At 37.8% G+C, this 20,307-nt stretch overlaps 1 protein-coding gene across 1 annotated transcript; it reads left to right on the plus strand.

The window, feature by feature from the left end:
* The first annotated feature begins 3,535 nt into the window (after positions 1-3,535).
* Positions 3,536-14,299, plus strand: LOC109411161 (esterase B1). Its single transcript, XM_019684640.3, has 5 exons — positions 3,536-4,277; positions 4,339-4,466; positions 4,540-4,676; positions 13,363-13,954; positions 14,017-14,299. Exons 1-5 carry the CDS (start codon positions 3,687-3,689, stop codon positions 14,297-14,299), a joined length of 1,731 nt encoding a protein of 576 aa, XP_019540185.3. The 5' UTR covers positions 3,536-3,686.
* Positions 14,300-20,307: the final 6,008 nt, after the last annotated feature.

Genomic DNA, 20,307 nt, shown 5'->3' on the forward strand with positions numbered 1-20,307 from the left:
GATGCCTGCCAACTTGCTTACATTAAGGTATACTGGATGAAAATTGGATCCTATATTTTCTGACGCTGCAGTAAAATTTTCATAAAGCTACTTCAATTTTTCACTAAAATACGTATTTCTTCAATAGTATTTTTTCCACATAACTTATCTTAATTCAAAATATGAAATTTCTATTAATTTAAAATTTTGACCATAGATTGTCAATATAAACTGATGATGAAGTGGTGCAATTTTCAGTCGAAAATATTGATTATTGCCAAAGTTACAAAAGATTGAACTTGACGGATTTTGGGAGGAAAATTCGACTCGTTTTTTGCTACTGAGTACTTGGAGGTCTTGCAGGCGATATGCTAAGCTCAAGTATCTGAGTGCTGGCGCGGGCTGCATCAGACGTACTCGTACTAGTGAAGGACGCTGAGCGAAAGGGCTTCATCTACACATTTTCGGCGGAGGAAGTCCTTGGACTAGCGTGTGCGGGGATCTTGCCTAGGGGGTGGGGGGATGGCTTAGGTCACTACAATGATGGTGTAATATATGATCATGGTGCGAAATAGAATCAAGGTGTTACACACAATATAAATTCCCAAGATGGGGTTTCCACATACTGTGGTGCTAACATCGCCAAGTATTTAACATTGGGATTCTGGGTCTGCCAGACGCTGAACAGACTGAATACCACCATATAACCACCATATAACAGACAACACACAGAAGCTAGTTATGAATTTTTCGTTTCACGAAAAGTTTCTTTAGAGTCACTCCATGACTTACTACATATACATTAAAACGTTTAACTCCACTAACCGCATGACCACGAAGCCCACAAAATATAAAAATGAATTAATTAACCACGGCAGACCCCCTTGGGCTGAAAATAAAACACAGATACCGGAGAAATTACAAGTGAATATAATGTTTATAAAACTAAGAAGAGACCATCGGGTATTTGACAGGTCCCGCACGATGCCTTGTTGTTTGCAGTTCGGGATGATCAACAAAATCGTGCTCTGAATATACCTCATTTGATAGAAAATCTTCAAACTTGATTTATTTCAATTTTCACCGATAGAATATTTTGAACAAAGGCTTTTCTGGAAGGTTAGACTATAAGCTGAAACCCAATGAAAAAAGATTTTAGGTTCATGCAAGTTCGATAATATTGAGGTTCCTGGTACGCGTGCAGTTATGAAAACATTTTTTGTATATATTTTGGATCTGATTTGCAGTATTTGCATGTATTTTTTATGGCATTAGTCGTAACTGGTACATTATGATGAAATAGAGTGCCAGAGAGCTATTTTTTTAGGGAAAATGATTTTTATTATATTTTTAGCAAACTTCGAAGTTTTTTTTTATACTATTTTCATTTGAGAGTTTTAACTTAGCTAGTTCAACGAAAAGCACGGGTCATGTTTTAGTGAGGTTTGTTGTGCATCCTATTTGGTTAACTCGCTGTAACTTTTCGAAAAGTGCATCAATTATTCTCAATTTTTTACTGTAAGTTCATCAACTAGTTGTGTATCAGTAGTCCAATTTTGGAGAAGATCGGACCATTGTCCACGGAGTTATAAAGATTCTAGAAAAAGGTAAATTTATCCGATACCCAACTTTGAGCTGTTATATCTCCGGATTCAATGAACCGAATGCAATGAAATTTTGACCATTCATGACTTGTATAATGAGCTATGAAAAACCTTTGACTTAACTTAAAATTCTTAACACGGAAGAAAATTATAACGATTAGATTATTTTTCTAATAAAACACCAAATTATCCAAAACTTCAACATCGTTTCAAAATTCAAGATGCAAATTATAGTTCAATTAATTTCCCTCTAAATGACTTATATATAAATGTGTTTTGAAGGAAAGTTACAACATAGCCGCTAATAAATTGAGAAAATAATGGGATGCATATTAGAAATTGATGAATTTACTAAAAAATCGTGAAATGAATGAAATCGTTATAACTTTTTCTCTTGTTAAAAATTTAAAGTTAAGTTAAACGTTTTTAAGAGTTCATCATATAAGTCATGAATGGTCAAAATTTCATTGCAATCAGTTCATTGAATCCGGAGATATAAAAGCTCAAAGTTTGCTACCGAATAACTATACCCTTTTCTAGAATCTTTATATCTTCGTGAAGAATAGCCCGATCTTTTCCAAATTTTAACCACTGATACACAACTAGTTGATGAACTTACAGTAAAAATTTGAGAATATTTGATGCCCTTTTCAAAAAGTTACAGCGAGTTGAACATTTTTTGAAAAGTGAAAATTTTACCTGTCCCAGTTATTTTGAGTATCCCCTGTAAATATCATAACACCGTGAGTAACCGCCCTGAAAACCTTTGGGAGCCCCTGAAACGCCTCTGAATCTCCCTGAAACGTCGAAGTAACTCCACAGTTACAATAATTGAAAGAATCTCCTGTACAATACAGTATGCGGCAAGAAAAAAAAAATCGAAAGTGGTCACTAACCTTCACAAGACGGCTGACAACATTTAGCATTTTCAAACCACTGAAAAGTACAAAGGTCGCTAAATTGCATATCTGATAAAGGGGCGTTCCATGGGTGTTCTAGAGATATCTGAGGGTTTCGGAAGTGCTTTAGGGAGTTTTAGGGGCCTTCCAGGAAGTTTTGTGGGGTTACAGGAGTGTTTAAGGGGGTTGAATGAGGTTTCAGGGGCTTTCCAGAGGTGTTCTATGGTTCTCAGGAGATTACAGGAGCGTTTTAAGGATGAATTACAATAATGCACTTTGTGTTGAAATTATTAGGTTTGTAATAGCTTTGATAGTTTTTTTATTTCTTGCTTATTCCTACCATGTTTTTTTTAACAACCTACTTAAATGTATAAGTTGATATGGTTGTGCTATTTTAATCTGATCAGGTAGGTATTTTAATTTTACTTTTTATGAAGGGCTTCTCAATATCTTATTTTGGCTGTAATACACAAGTGTTGGATTTTGCAATCATTGTGACGTAAGAATAGATGTGATTAAACTACTATTTCAGCTGAACTTAGAATAACAAATTAAGTAATATTGTAAAACTCTGAAATGACAAATAAAACCAAATTTTAACAGTAAAAAAAATCCTGAGACATTCTACGGTAATTTACTCCTGCGTTTGATTCGTTGATTGATAATGAGGTGATAAAAAAGTAACTGAAATGGTATTATTGATACAGAGTTTTTATCGGTCAGACGGTAATGATAAGATTTGTGATAATATGCAGCTTAATCTTTAGCTATGCTAAAGGGAAGTGCATCGATAAATAGTGAGTACACATAGAACAAGTATGAACGAACATTGTGTCATTTGCATGTTACGCATCGCATCTAGTGGAGTAGGGTATGCGTACCCTTCTCCATCATATGGCCCTATGTTCATCCTATTTATCCTATTTCCCCGTTATTTTTGTTATCATGCATGGCTCACCCGTAACAAAAACAAAACAAATAGCCCTTACTTGCTTCTTTTCAGACAGGATGAAAATAAGAGCACTTATCTTAAGATGGGTTCCGTTCCCCTAGTTACAGTTTCTATTGCACTCGATTATCGTGGTTAACCTGTTGAACACAGTTCATTACTTTTTTTTCCGTAGCGCAGCGAATAGGTAAGCAGGGACGCAACGCAGCTAAAGGAGCTTTTCATTACAGTCTCGTCAGTGGAACCAGAATAGCAATGTCTGTAACGTTCGATGCTGTAAAGCAATTGTGCAAACTTGCGATTTATTTCACCTTATATAAGATACAAACTTTGGTGCAGAGTGTTTGGCCATGGCTCGAGCGACCGGCCGTCGAGCTGAAACAAGGAACCATACTAGGTGTCACCTCTAAACTACCGAACGGAGAAAGTTATCACTGCTTCAAGGGAGTTCCGTATGGCAAACCACCTGTGGGCAACCTGAGATTCAGAGCACCGGTTCCACTGGAAAAATTTGAGCGATCTCCTCTGAATTGCTGTTTGGACAAAGGACTTTGCACTCAAGATTTCGCATGTTTTGGATGGCCGATCCTCGGCACGGAAGACGTTCTGTACCTGAACGTTTTCACACCAAGCCTTCCGACTAAAACATCCAAACCGTATCCTGTGATGGTGTATATCCATGGGGGAGGCTTCCGGATGGGAACTGCTAATGCGTGCTTAGTGGATCCGTGCTATTTGGTTGAACAAGGAGTGATTGTGGTAACAGTGTACTACCGATTGGGGCCTTTGGGATTTCTATGCTTACCAAGCGCTGGCATTAGCGGAAACGCGGGATTGAAAGATCAAGTAGGTGAAAGTGCTGTCCTTCGTACCTCTCATTAACATAGCTTGACAATCGTCTCTCTAGCTGCTTGCCCTTCGTTGGGTAAATCAAAATATTGCACGGTTCGGAGGTGATACTGATAACGTAACTCTGTTCGGGCAGAGTGCAGGTGCATGGTCAGCTTACTTGCACTATCTTTCACCCAATTCAAGGTAATACCACTGAATGTGCTATCTCACTACATATGTTTTCGAACATTTGGTAAATTATTTGCATTCTACATAGGAAATACTTTCATCGTGTGATATGTCAGAGCGGCGATACCTGTTCAAAGGCCATGATTCAAACTGATCCTGAAAACAATGCTAGAAAGTTGGCACGTGCTTTGGGGTGCAAAGCCACTAACGATCATGACATTTTGGGTGAGTCAAAAAACTGATAACGAATGTTCGTTCTAAGCTTTGATGTGTCATTTCAATGTATCATTCATCTATTTAGTGTTGGTGTTTTGAGTAGAGCTTCATATTGTCATCCTTATTTGTTCTAATTAATTTAAGCAATTATTATTATTCATAACTTATACAGTAGGATTACTTGTAAGGCGCCACCACCGCTATTACGCCTACCGTAATTGGTAAACTGTCCTGCATCCATTGAAGTTGGATTCTTGGAGCTGACTTTTTGAGCGATGTAAGAACATTGCGGGGCAATCATTGAAGTTTGGATTTAGACTAATCTAATGCTGGCAGGTCTAATAGAAGGGCAGAAAGTGTGCATCAAAAGTACATTCATTCTCCAACAACTGGAAACATGAGAAATATCAAAATATATCGGCTTCACCAAGCGATTATTTACATATACATTTTTTTCAATTTGGCTTGCAAGAAGAGCTACGTTGTTTCATTGATACATAACTGCAATTTGCACATCACTAACTGGTAAAAAGCTATATAGCTTATCCATGACATATATATTATATTGTTTTATACTTACTTACTACCAGGGATGCCAGACGATTTTTCCAAAAATCTGTATCAGTATTTTAGAAAATCTGTATTTGTCTGTATTTAGAAACTGTGACTGAAAGCCAAAAAAACACCAAGTTTCCGTAAATCCTGTCAGACCCCGTTAGAAATCTGTGGGTTCAACATGTAAACAACATGTTTGGGTCCCGAATTTTGCACGAACATTTCTATTTGTAGTAAGTTTTCACTAAACGGTGTTAATAGCGGAACGTTATGGTTTTGAATAGTAAAATAAATATGTCTGTTCTTAATAATTCTGAACTTTTACGTCGCCGGATTTCTGTGAAAATTTCTCCAGGGATCTTCCAAGAATTTTCCCTGGGACTTTCCTGGAAAATATCCTGAAACTGGTTCACGGGTTTCCGCAGAAATTCTTTTCGAAAATCCTCATGGGATTCTTTAAAGGATTAAAGAGAAAATTCCTTCAGGGATGGCTACATAAGCTATGCTTGTATTTCTTAATATATTTTTTTAAATATTTTTGGGGAAATTCCTCCAATTTTTTTTCAGGAATTTTTCTATAGCATTTCTCCGAAAATTTATCAATGAATTTCTCCATGAATTTCTTCTCACGTATGTTGGAAAATGCAATTCCAGGAGATATTTTTCTTTAACAAACATTCAGAGATTGTATCAGAAATTTAGAAACTTTCAGTTTGTATGAAGAACTAGCATAAGTTAGATACACAAAAATAGAGAGATTACAAAAAATAATCTTCAAGAACCATTCCAGAAATTTTTGCTTGAATTTCTACTTAAAGGATTACTCCATTTTTCCGAAATTTTCTCGGGATTTTTTTGGTAATTCCTCTAGAAATTCTCGAAAGATTTTTCTGTAAAGTTCCTCCAGGAGTTTATCCAATAGTTCCTCAAAGTATTCCTTTAGGCATTATTGCTTTGGATTTGTTCAGACCTTTCTTCAGGGATTTTTTTTTCAAAAGATTTTCTCAACAATTAGTTCTGCAACAATTGTTGGGAGAATCTTCTGCAACTACTAATAAGCTTAATTCAAATATTTTTTAGACGTGTTTCAAAGTATATTTGTAGAGGGTTCTTCAGTTCGTGTTGGTTTCTCTAAGATTCATTGAAAAATCTCTTTTTTTTCTTTATTGGTTCTCTAAAATATTCTTCAAAGAAATCTCTTCATAAACTGCACGAGTTTTTTTTCGATGCCTTCAGAAGTACCTCCAGCAGTTCTTCCAAGGATTATTTCAGAAAATCTTCCAGGAAATCTTTAGAAACTCAATGAAGGATTTCTTTAAAAAAAATCCACAAGTACCTTTGTCTGCAATGTCTGCATTTTTTAAGAGATTTCTTTAGAAATTCTTCCATGGATTTTCCAGGAATCACAGCAGAAATTTCTCAAGGATTCTTGCATTGATAGAGTTGCTCCAGAAGTCTATCAAGATTTTTTTTTATTTTTTTCTAAAAAAACATGAAGGAGTTTCTGCAGGAACCACTGAACGAATTTCTCAAACAATCTTGGAGATCCATGGGAAGAGTTTCCAAACAAATTCCTTTAGGATTTGTGAATAATTTAGGGTATGTGTGCCATCAGTAATCTCACGCTCCCATATTCATCCTATTCGAAAACAAACGAATACGGCACCGATTGATGCCGTTCTTTTTGTTTTCATGCATACTCACTTCTAACAAAAAATACAAAAATAAGAAACAAAACAAACAGCGCTTCAATCCTTTGTTTTTCGTAGGATGAAAATGGGAACCACATGCTTAATAGGAAGGGAAGCAATACCCTACTTGAAGAATTTCAGAATTTTTATTTTTTTCAGGTATTCTCCATGAAGGAACTTCTAAATTTTGAAATCTTGATGAAATCTCTGGAGATAAACATGTCTTCACATTCGAATTTGTAAAGAAATCTAAGCAGAAAATTCTGAAAGAAAACTAACTATTAAGTAAAGTAAAGTTAGTGGTAAGTTGAAAGAAAATCGGGTTATGTACTGTGCCTTTGAAGTCCACTAAGAAATTGCATCCTTTGGCAGATACGTATTTCGACTTCAACTTTAAGATCGTCTTTGGTATCTCGTACTTGACTCGACTTCAGTCAAGTCCAGTCGAGTCGAGTGCGAGACACTGAAGACGACCTTACAGTTGAGGTCGAAATACGTATCTGTCAAGGGATGCAAATTCTTAGTGGAGTTGAAAGGAACAGTACTTAACCCGAATTTCTTTTTTTACATCATAGAAGAAGTACCTGGAGAAACATTTAGGGAAATCCTTGGTGGAACGCATTTCAAAGCATTTGCAAAGATCCCAGAAATAAATTCTTCAGGTATTTCTTGAAGAATTTTCGTAGAAATTCTTTGGAAATATTCCTGAATTAATTTCTCAAAGAATCCGTGGAGATATCAATGGAGTTATCCGTCGACAAAAAAATTTCGATAACTTTTTAAACAAATCTCCAGAAGAGTGTGTAAAGTTTTTCTTGCTGAAGTTTAAGAAGGAACCCATAGAAATTGATTCAAAATAATTCCTGGAGAAATTAATCAAGGAATATCTTAAGAATACTCTCTAGAAATTCCTCAAGGAATCCCTGCAAGAATTTCTTTAAAAAACCCTTCTCATTACCGCCTCTCCGCCTTTTACCGAAATTAGAAATAAACCATCCCATGCCGCCTTCTCTGTGCTTCTACAAGCTAAGATGGGCAAAATTGCTAGGGCGTGATATTCACACCCAAAGGACCTGAGTTCAATTCGCGTTCGCAATTCTTTTATTTTAATCTGCAAGGTAACATTGAGGATGTTCAAATATTTTCATCACATATGAAGTGTTCCTTTTGCTTCATTCGATGCATCATATTTTTGCAGGTTGTATTCATACTCTGTAGTTTCTAAAAGCTCTATCGATTTTTTTATCTTCAACACAATTTTATAGTTGTTTGAAAAGGTGTGTACTGGCTATTTCTTCTCAGGTTCGATTCGATATTATTTTTCAAAAAACTGTCATTATTTTAAATTTTCAACGAAAACATTATTCGTAAGTTTTCTCATTAGGCGCAGTCCACAAATTACGTAACGCTCTTGGGGGAGGGAGGGAGTATGGCCAAGCGTTACGGCCCATACAAAAACTTTTGGATTTCCATACAAAAAAGCGTTACGGAGGGGGGGGGGGGTCGCAAAAATATCGATTCTAGCGTTACGTAATAAATGGATGCTGCCTTATTTTCATTCAAATATAAGAACGAAAAGCATAAAGAAAACCAGGTCTTTTGCATAGCAATATTTCCAGCTTTTATTTCATTTTTCATGTACTGCAGCTTAAATTTTCCTTACATCTTCGTATTTCACTGGAAATTCGCGACTCTTGCAAATTGTCAAGTAAACAAAAATACACATAAAAAAGAATCAGCAAAGATGTAGTTTATTCGATTTTTCCTTATACTAACATAATCTTTGAAAACTTGCTAAAAAACTTCATTTTGGGCGAAGATTAAAAAGTTTTATATTACAAAATTAACATTTCAACGTGATAAAAACATAAAAAGACGCTCTTAACGTATGCTTATTACATACACTCCCGTTCAAAAGTTTGGGATCACCCCCTCAAAAACATGTCATTTTTTTAGGCCCATATCTCCGCCAATTTGTGTCCGATTTCAAAACCCTAGGTTTCATTCAAAAGATAATAAGTCAAAGAAACTTTGAACATGATTTAAAAGAAACTTTTTCAAAAAATTTTGTATGTAAACTTAACCCAAAGTTGCCAAATTTTCTAAAAAATGAATACAAACTTACGACAGTGTCGCTGGAAATGGGGTCGACTAAATTTTAAGATGAGAGCGGTAATATGACCCATTTTCTATTAGCTTTCAACTGCTTTTTACAGAACTTAGCTAAAAAATCTAGAAAAAAAGTTATTAAGTAAATTAACTTTTCATGTCATCGGCCAAAAGTTTGGGGTCACTATCGTAAAACATGGAAAAGTGATTTGTTGATATCTTTGTCATCTTTCATTCAATTTTAATTCTTCTTGGCTTATTTGAAAATAAATGAATGATACTTACTGCATAGACATTGAACCACACATATTTGGTTCCAACATAACTGGAACGACACGGAACAACGTCCTTGTAATGGAGCTGTGATGAGCATGGCAGTTTCTTTCATCTGGAGTTTTTGGCGTTGAGTTGTTCTCTTCTCGCTCCTGGTGTTGGGTGGACGCTGCCCCATCACGTTGACTGTTGTGAAGTAACGGGTGGTGTTTGAACGTGCAGCCACTTTTCCCACAGGGTTGTTGAAGTTTGCACGGCCCCTTATGCTTTTTTAAACATTTTCGGCATATCCCGGATTCTTTAATCGTTGTCCACCTAGCATTGTATCCGAAATCTAGGAAACGCTGACACTTTTCGAGGTTCATGCTGGTTCACCATGGTTCATGCGAGGTTCACCTTTACATGCTGGACACGTTTTCGTAGAAATGGTAGACGTGTTAGAGCTACAGTCCGGCGTAGACAAGGCGTCAGTTTCAGCACTGTGGGCATTTAGAAATGCCTGTCCACTTTTACCGCTACGTGAACCAGAAAGTGATGCGATTGGACACACAGTTTCAGCGAGGTCGCAGAGCCAATCAGCAAACGCGGAAAGATGAACAGTCGGTAGAGTTCGTCGGTGCTTTGCCCAGTCAAGCTTTAGTGCTGAAGGGAGTTTGTCGACCAGCTCTCTCAGAAGTACGACGTTGTAAGAGTACTCCAGAAGCTCACATGCTTCAATAGTTGCACATAGGTTTTGAACTGTCAAGGCGAATTCAATGACAGTATCGAGTTTATCGGCTTTGGGAGCAGGAGCAGCGTTTATCTTCGATATAAGGTTGTGGATAATAACCTCGGGGTTCCCGTACAGCATCTTAAGCGTGGCAATAATTCCAGGGACGTTAGCGGGATGCATCAACCTACACTTTACTGCATCGTATGCTTTCCCCTTGAGGCCTTTTTGAAGACGTATCAGATTTTCTTCCTGAGTATACCCGCACATTTCGGTAGTTGAGTTAAACGTGGAGTAGAATAAGGGCCATTCCTCTGGTGAACCGTCGAATATGGGAAGCTCTCGCGAGATCGCCTGGCGTGCAGCTACTTGATTGTGTGTCAGATTGTTTCCATATTCTGACCGCGTTGATATGTGCCTTGGTGTTGATCGCTGCACCGGATCAAAATTAGGTTCACCAGTGTTGGCGAACCGGATACTTCTTGTTGGAGCTCGGCTATCGTCGTGCAGTGCATATTGCTGCCTACACTCTTGTTGACTGCTACGTGTTATATTGCCCATTAAGTTTCCTGTTGCGTCCCGTGGTACACCGGATGCTGGTCCAGTAGGCCCGAAATATTGCACCTGGGACGTCGCCAAAGTTTGCGTCATGTTGCGATTTGGTATTCCACTTTGCAGCCATGCGTTGACCTTCTCATTCGGCCCGTCCTCTACAACACTAACGCCGGAAGTTGACGATGTTTCGCTGGCCATTTCTTGCAACAGTTCGTACCGCTTTCGAAGATATTCACGCTTGTTGGCTTCCTCCTCTTCTTGCAGCTTCCTTTGTTCATCGAGCAGTTCCAACTCCAATTGCTTCTGTTGCTGTCTCGTAGATAATCTGGAACCTGTAGCCTTTGAGACTTGACTTCTGGCATCCGCTCGAACTAAGGATTGGTTGTTCCGCGCATCACTCGGAGGCAACATCGTCGGGGCTGTTGGAATAGGTTCCCCACTAGATACAATTACAGCTGATGGTATTGCACCACGCAATATTGAAGGTGGGTTGTGCATCGCTGGTTGTTGATTTGGGAGACTTGACGAAAGCTGTTCAGAGGATACCATGGCTTCTTCAAGGTGTGCGGTACCCGGTAGGACAAACTGTGTCGTCGAGTACGGTTGGGTTATTGTCAATGGGTGTACCGGTTGAGCGTTATTTGTGCATTGTATTGCAACGCTTGGCGGAGGCAATACTGTTGGTGCTCCCATTGCGTCTCCAATGGATGCAATAACACCTGGTGATATGAACTGCGACCTCGAACAAGGTTGGTTTATCGCCGCGGGGTATGACGGCAATTGATACGGTGGCAAAGCTTGAGCGAGGTTGGACAGAATCGGGAATGTATTTCTGAAGGCCTGATTAGTCGGAGGAAACGCAGAGGGATACGAGGATGACGGAGCAATAGAGTATCGTGGCATTATGGTCCGTGAGTCTACAACTGTGTTAGGCGGCACGAACATGGGCGTCGTCGACGTTAGAGTAGTGACTGGAGATATCTGCGACCACGACATATTCACGTATTCAATTGGGGTTGTGCTTGCAAGGCACTACTACAGTAGGTGCTACGAAGGTATGTTTCAGTGCACCAGTTAGCGGCTGGCATTGGGGGCATACGAATTTATCGTTCTCATCAGTCGACTCTATACCAATGCAGGCGGGGTGATTCCAATTACGACATATGTTGCATTTCCACAAACGACCTTGGTCCGCCCTCTGGCAGATCTTGCATTTGTCTGTAGGCGTGGAGCTCTGGATTCCCTGAGTTTGTGGAGTGGCTTCGGGTTCATGGGATCGATTAGACATTCTGGCTATGCAGGGTTACGTGTAAACGATTTTTTTTAAAATGTGTCGGACAACCGGTCAGAAGTAAGAATTCCGTGTTTTTAATAGCAGTGGTATATTAAAAAAATCCTGTAACATAGCAAAAATTGAATAGGCAGGCATAAATTACAAAGGTTGTGGGACTCACGTTTAGTTTTCTTATTTCGGTTTGGTTTTTCTCCTTCTGGCCACTTTTATGATTCGGGAATTAGCTCTGTAATTCATTAGCTTACTAGTTAAAAAATCTCTAGGCTCATTCCAATTAGATTTACCTGGACCACTTTCGCTAAAGTACTGACGCAACGACTAGAGCATCAAAGGGATCTGCCCACCTGTCCAATTAGATCTTGTTCAGTATGTTAGGAGTTCAATTTTCAATAATGTTCAACTTACGTAGTAGTTCTGTAGTTCTAGAACTTAGTATTAACTAATTGTGATTAGATTTACCACCGTACTATTTCAATTATAGGTTATCTAAGAGAAAAAACTAGATTTAAGTTCAAATTAAGGTATGAGGCCCACGAATTCAAAGCATACCAGCACACTATTCAATCGAGTACATAAGTTCACTTTCGATCTACTAATGCTAATAATAACAGTATAAGATTAACGAATTCTAATAATTTGGCTAGCATTCACTGCACATCACATTCCATGTAGCTTCTGTTTTGATTTTTTCTGCAATTCATCAACGGCGAGCGGATCGCTCGGTGGCTACCTACATGTCACGTTGACGTTACCACAGCTGACCCTTATTCGTTTGACTTGTGTGGAGACGCGCCGACCGAGGGGTCGCAACAGTAAGGTTTCGAACCCGTTGTGTTCTGAATCTGGCTATTGTCCCCTCATTAATAGGTTCCCACTTCATGAGCGCAGCGTGGGCTTGAGCGCTGAGCACGAAACCAACATCCTATGGAACTGGTCCATTGTCCAACGCGGCAGTGCATAGTAACTTCACAGAATTATTTTCCACAAATTTACGTGAATGACAAACCAGCAAAATGCTTGCAAAATGTTACGGGAGGTTCCAGATGTGCGGCCTTCGAGCAGGCGCTAGCATAAATATTTCAGAATAAATCGAAACTCAATACGAGCTTGGGTGGTGTTGTGCAATCTTTTTATACAATTAATGTGCTCAAATTTTGGGATCCGGTAAAGAATCCAGGTATTGAGTAAAAACGGTAAATACCTAGATTATTAAATCACTCTAGTCCCGAAGGTAGCCGCATTGACGAATCTTGCCAGAACATACCGTAACATATAGGGGAAATTACCTATTCTCGGCCGTTTTGTTCTCTTCGTCTTTGGGGTTTTTTTGAAACCTATTGAACGCAGAGTTGGTCTCAAATCCTTCCCAACTAAGCTGAATTATATGGCCAAGTTTCAGGCAATTTGGCTGACAAAAACCCCCCATGACGAAGAGAACAAACCTGCCGATAATACCCATTGTCACCCTATGTACAATCACTTTCAAACAACTATTCTCATCGATTGCAGACTTTCTCACCAAAGCATCAGCCCACTCCATCGTTAGGCACCAGGACAAGGCCGTAAGTGAGCACGAAGAAGGGCTTTTCCAACTTTTCGTTTTCAGACCAGTTGTGGAACAAATTCTAACCGACGATAGCATTATTACCAAAGAACCCGAAGTGCTGACCAGAGAGTTCGATGCGTTCCGAATGCCACTGATGACGGGATGTACCACTGCAGAGGGGATGCTTGCTTTCGAGATGAATAAACGGCGCCTGAAGGAATTGAATCAGAAACCGGAATGGTTGGCGCCGACATTCATGAGGTATTCCAAGGAAGCTAAGCGAGTGGCAGTTGGAAACAAAGTTAAGAACTTCTATCTGGGGCACAGAGAAATCGGATGGAAAACAGTGAATGAATCGTGCATAATGATGACGGATATAACATTTGCTGGGGGCATTTACCTGAATGCAGAGCTGATTGCTAAATATCAGCCAAATGTTATTCACTACCATTACAACTTTGCATTCAGAGGTCGATTCAATATTTTAAGAAGATTTACGGGCCTCGATGATGTGGAAGGAGTCTGCCATTCAGAAGACTATGCATATATGTTTAGGTATAACATGATATAGATGCCAAGATGCCATTCTACTTGAAGGTCTGTTTTTTTTTCTACAGAATACCTGGCGAACAACAACTTCCAGAGGAAAGCGATGAAATTAAAGTACGTACAACTTATGTTAAGCTGCTCACTAACTTCGCAAAGTTCACAAATCCGACGCCTTTTGGATGTAACCTCGGCTTCGTATGGAGTCCAGTGCAACCGCTAAGAGAAGTATCGGAGGAATTTAATTTGGATTGCTTGGAAATATGCCAATCGCCAAAAATGATTCGCAATAGCAATGAAAAAAGGATGCAGTTTATAAGATCATTAATAAAGGAAAATACGAATTTGCTCTAGTCGTCGAATTTTAAATTTTATATTGATTCATAAAACTTTGCAAATTTTTATTCTTTATTTTCGTGTTATTAATTAGTTAATCCTTATCGTATTCCATGAATCTGAAATTCCCATGTGGTCTATTTAAAAGTATTTGATGATGAAAAAGACCAAAATAAGTTATGAGGTGCGTTTTTGATTGATTGATTGACCAGGGTCAATTCTTTTTGTTAATGTATGCAAGATTTTGTCTTGTTCTATAATTTGATTCTAAACACTTAACATTTAAATACTTAGTGTCAACTCACGTAAGTTTGATATTTTCAGCGGTGAGTTTGGTAAGTCAATAATTACGAATGAAAAAGTCTTAACCATGAGATTTGAGAAACGTTGGATTGCTTTGCAGGGCCCATATAGCCGAGGCGGTAAACGCACGGGTATTCAGCATGACCATGCTGAGGGTGACGGGTTCGATTCCCGGTCGGTCCAGGATCTTTTCGTAAAGGAAATTTCCTTGACTTCCTTGGGCATAGAGTATCTTCGTGCCTGCCACACGATATACACATGCAAAATGGTCATTGGCAGAGGAAGCTCTCAGTTAATAACTGTGGAAGTGCTCATAGAACACTAAGCTGAAAAGCAGGCTTTGTCCCAGTGAGGACGTTACGCCAAGAAGAGAGAGAGTGAGAGTGGATTGCTTTGCAATCTTCGGACTAACGGCAAACGAAAACCATACAAGAGCTGGAATTATTTATTATTATCATTTTTACGGCGTATTGATTTATTTATTCGTGTCATTTTTTAGCCATTATAGCTGCAACTTGCACCATATATTAACATCATTCTGGGTTTCTGGGTAATACAGCATCGGAAGCCGGCGGTCGACAGGTGCGAGGAGAGGAATTTTTGTTCTGGAAAAAAATATATACATTTTTTGTTGATTTGTTGATCCCACAACACTATCATTTCCTCCAAAAATCCAGATGGTACTTATCTGCACTTTTTCTCAAGAATCGGCAGTGATTTGAGTGAATAAACTCATTGATTGGCAATAAAAAAATCAACCCGAGATCCATTTTGGTTGCTGCACCTACTCAGAAGAAAAATGATTGACGTTTCTGTCATCAAAATTACCGAATTCAGCAATCCAGGTTTGATTTCACCGATCGTTTAGTATTATTTTACCGAATTTGGTATTATACGTATTTCACAGACATTTTCCAAGTCGGTGAAATGGGACAAAATCACCGAAATTTTGTAATATAAATTACAAATTTGGTTTTGTGGTTTGCAATCACCGAAACATCTGTGAACTTTAAATTTACCGATAGATTTCGGTAATTTTCATTACCGAATTCCGATAGTATATTTTAGTATATTTAACTGTGAATTTCCAAAAACTCACTATAGAAGATACAACTCGAACAGGGCGATAACGGAAATTATTTATTCGTAGACGATTCTGGATATCAAAACGTTGAATAAACATCGCAACGCCTTTCCTGCAATGTGGCACTCCAACACTGTACTATAAAACTCAAATATGAGCACGAAATGTAGTGAAACGATTATATGGAGTATGTATAGTGCATTTATTTCACCACTATTCGCACTATCGCACGAGTTTTCAAGAGTGCGAAAACGCAAATAAAAGTGCGCGATTGCAACGAATCAATTTGGTTTGTTCAGAGCACTTATTCAACGTTAGTCAAAGAAATAGTGTGCCGAAGACATCAACTGGATTTGATGCAATCGCGCACTTTTATTAACGTTTTCGCACTTATGAAGACTGGGTGCGCAGTCCAGTGGTGAACTAAATGCGCAATACTAAATCAAAGATTTTCGATACTGGCGCTGGGTAAAATATCAACAGTCTAGGTAGTTCATCATTGTAGATTTCCTTCCCCGAGCAGAGGAGAATACCAAGTTAATAACTACGAAATCACATAACCTGTTTTTATATCTTGTTTTGTTATTATTAAATTATCAAGGCATAGCTTTTCCATAACAAATTTTGTTGGACAATCTCATTTTGTTATAATCAAGCTATTGATATACATTAACTAAATTACATTTAAATAACATGTTTTGTTGTACTATTGATCAACTTATCAGCAATAATACAACAGTAACAAATTTTGAAATCACAGCATCAATTCGACGATTATGACCTGTTCCTTTGTGTTGTTCCATTTTTGTATTCAGATTAGAAGGAAAATTCTCAACGACTCCTTTTAAGAATTCCTTAAATAATTTTCGGATAAGCACTTGGAAGTTCTGGAGGAACCTTTTGATAAATCCTTGGAGAAGTCTTCAGGAGAACTCCTGGCGCAATTTTCTTAGAAATTCCGAAGATAATTCTTCTGAGTAATGTTTAGAATTCATGGCAAAATCTTTTGGAAAACACCTGGAGAAACATTCGGAAAAACTTCTGATGAAATCCTCAAGGAAATTTTCAGAGAAAATTTAAGATGAACGTCAGGACTAATGATCACAGGAAATTCTGAAGAAACCCTTGAAGGGATTCTATGCAGGATTCTGAAGGAATTTCTAGAGGAGTCTTTTAAAATCCATGAAAGATTCCGTCGAAGAACTCTCGGAGAAATTTCTGGTATATTTTTGAAGTAATTTATGGAAAAGTTAAGATCAAATCTGTCGACGAATTTCTGGAAGAATTTTATGACAAAGTCACTTGACAAACACAAAAGGAGTTTTTGACGGAATCCTTAAAGAAATAAATAGAGGAAGTTTAGAAAAAAATATTGCAAACATTTCTAGTGAAAGTCCTGTAGGAAACCTCAGAGGAAGTTCAGGAGAAATAACAGCAAATTTTTTGGCGGAAACCTTGAAGAATCCAGGAGGAATATTCTACATAATTCTAGAATCCAGGAAAAATTGGAGGAATTATAACAAAATTTCCAGAAAAGTTTTAATAATCTGTACTATATTTCCAATATCACAAAAATTTTCTGCAAAACTGTTGAGCATTCTAAAAATTCTTCAGTTTCTACGCTAAAAAGAAAACAAAACAAAAGTCACAAATTGCTATCAACGATCAAACTTTTTCAAATACACGTGTTGATTTCAAAACCGTGCTCCGAAAACAATTAAAGTAGTACAGTATATGAATTACAGGTGGAAATCGAAGCTCGACGTATTTGATAATATTGAAATTACTAAAGTTCGATTATCTTGCGACTTCAAATCTCTTAGAATGAATTAAAAGCTGAATTCTTCGAACATTTGGAAATATTTCTTACGTCAGAGTCAGCAAGCCTCGTTGGATAAATGTACGGCTCGTGTTGAAGAAATCAACTTTTCGCAACTAGTTACATAAATAACTATTTCGATAGTGTTTATAATTTTGAAATTTTTAATAGTTTTTTTTTGTTTGTTCCTTATTTATTTTTGTCCCCCTTTCCTCGTACCTGATGAGAGGTCTCGGACATAAAAAAATAATATTTGCATCGGCCTAAGTATTATAACTTATTTAGTAACGAGTTTGATATCATAGCAAATTCTACTCTCCGATTACTATCAATAACATATTCATATCGAAATTTGTTATGGAAATATTTTCCGAATTCACTGTTATTAAGTTGTTATTGAAACTAACAAAACAAGTTATTGAAATGGTTTTCCAGGAACATTTTTTTGTTATGGAATTTGTTATATTGCCGCTTATGACAGACAAGTTTATCACACAATATGTTATGGTAATAACTTGAAAATAATCCATTTTATTATTCAGTTATTTTGCCCAAATAACACAGCTCCTTATGCTGTTGTTATTCCCTTCTGCTCGGGTCTGCATTCGAAAAAATTGCCGAGCGATTCCGCTTTGCCTGCTAAAATTGATGCGAATATTTTGTTGTTATTACTCCGTACTGCAAACAACGGGCCTTTCAAAATATCGGGAGCTTAAAATAACATTTCCATTGGAAAGTGATTGGAATGATATGGGAAATTTCGTTAAACTGGACTTAGCGTAAACCATAGCCTTCATTTAAACCTGGCTTAAGGATTTAGTTTAACTTTCAGTGTGGTTTAAAATAAACGATGTTTACGTTGTTGAGCCAGGTAGGTGAAGAAATCAGCCCTTAGGTTTGGAGCTATTGATGAACAAGCTCAATTTAACGGTTTACAGATACCAAGAAATACCCTATTCTATGACGACAACCGTGCCTACCACTGCACTGGAGAACAGTAACCAATGGCTATTTTAGGGTATTGCAAAGGGAGGTTACAGGGGCGTTTCAGGAAGTCCCAATGGGTTTCAGAGGATTTTCAAGAGATCGTAGGAGCGCTTCAAGCGATTTTAGGGAGTTTCTAGGCGTACCAAGCGTTTAAGAGAGTCTCAGGGTGCTTCAGGGGGCTACATGGGGTCCCAGAGGCACTTCAGCGTGTATCATGGGCGTTTCAGGGGTCCAAGGGAGTATAATGGAGATTCCATGGGGCTTCAGTGGGTACCTGGAGATCTTAAGGGCGTTTCAGGGGTCCCAGGGAGATTAGGTGGTGTATTTGGGTTTCAGGGGGTTCCAACGGGGTGTTTCATACTAATGAAACCCTCATGAAAACCACTTGGAGCGCCCCTGAAATACTAACGAACGCTTTTCAAACCTCTAGAAAATTCCTTCCTGAATCCGCCTGCAGCTTTCTGGGATGTTTCTGAAATGCCTTGAAAGGCCTCTGAAATTTCTTGTATCGCCGTTTAAAGGGTTATGAGAACCACCTCCCCCCCCCCCTGAATCGCCTAAAGGAATCGTAAGGGAATTTTAATAAGAAAACCCTGGAGGAATCCATAATGCAATATTTAGATAACTCACTGGAAGAATCTATAGGGGTATTCCTGCATGAATGTATGATAGAGTAGCTAAAGGAATCGTAGGAGAAAATATTTCGGATAACGCAACAACAGCTTAGGCTAATGTATCTTGAAAAATCACGAAATTTGAGGTGTCGCATGGTGGTATTTCGATTACCTTCTAAAGTTAAACCCGGAGCCGATTCCCGGTAAACTCGCTTATCGGTACGAAAATGGTAATAAGTAATTCAGAAAACGCAAAACAAGCACAGCGTTGTCTATTTTGGAAACCGGATGCTTGAAATGCCACGCGCTAAGAGAAAGTTACTCTAAAATGAGCAAGGTTCACACAAATCTGATCTAAACTGGAACAGCTCAAAAAATGAGTAACCAGCATTTTCAGTGCTAGCGATAGTCCAAGTGCAAAAATCCTATCAGTTTAAGCCGTATACTATTGTTGACATGATCAAGAATATTATACAACTTAAACATATTAATATGCAATATCTAGATAACTCACTGGAAGAATCGATAGGGGTATTCCTGTATGAATGTATGATAGAGTCGCTGAAGGAATCGTAGGAGAAAATATAACGCAAGAACAGCTAAGACTAATGTCTAGTTTGAGTAAAGTGAAATCTAAAATGTAATAAAACGTATTCCTTAACCCTCTAATACCCAGCCCCGCCTTTAGAAGGGGTATAGTTCGAGCATTTTTGTAATTTTTGTTTCGTGGGCAATCAAAATTTTTATATTTTTGGCTGATATTTAGGACTGTTCTGTACATCTCAAAATGGTTTTTGGTGTCTTTTGAAGTGTATTTACATTTTTTAAAAATCATTGAAAAATTGATGTTTCAGTCACCTTTTAGAAATCATTGATTATTTTGTATTGAATCGCTACAATTAACATATTTTAAAATTTTCCCATATCATTCTATCATAGTAAAATAGTTTAAGGGAGTCGAATACACTCTTAAATTATTTTCCTTAAAATTACACGGAAAATAAAATTTTCCATGAAAAAAAAAATAAAAATTTCAATATTTCAACAATAATTGTAAAATCTCAAAATTTTTTAGTCTCAAAAAATCCGTATCCCAAATAGGCTTCCAGGAAAAATAAAAAAATGTAGAGATGTTCAAAAATAAAAATTTGAAAAATCAAAAACCGAAATTCACAAAATCGAGAATTAAAAAGAATCGTCTTCCAAAACATGCTTGTTT

The sequence above is a fragment of the Aedes albopictus genome, chromosome 2, assembly GCF_035046485.1.
Source record: "Aedes albopictus strain Foshan chromosome 2, AalbF5, whole genome shotgun sequence".
Taxonomy (NCBI): Eukaryota; Metazoa; Arthropoda; class Insecta; order Diptera; family Culicidae; genus Aedes; species Aedes albopictus.

Excerpts from the sequence above, each read along its gene's own strand:
- LOC109411161 (XM_019684640.3), top strand. The coding sequence starts at position 3,687 with ATGTCTGTAACGTTCGATGCTGTAAAGCAATTGTGCAAACTTGCGATT. Across the intron at positions 4,278-4,338 it reads ACGCGGGATTGAAAGATCAA|CTGCTTGCCCTTCGTTGGGT; the intron begins GTAGGTGAAAGT and ends TCGTCTCTCTAG. Across the intron at positions 4,467-4,539 it reads TATCTTTCACCCAATTCAAG|GAAATACTTTCATCGTGTGA; the intron begins GTAATACCACTG and ends CATTCTACATAG.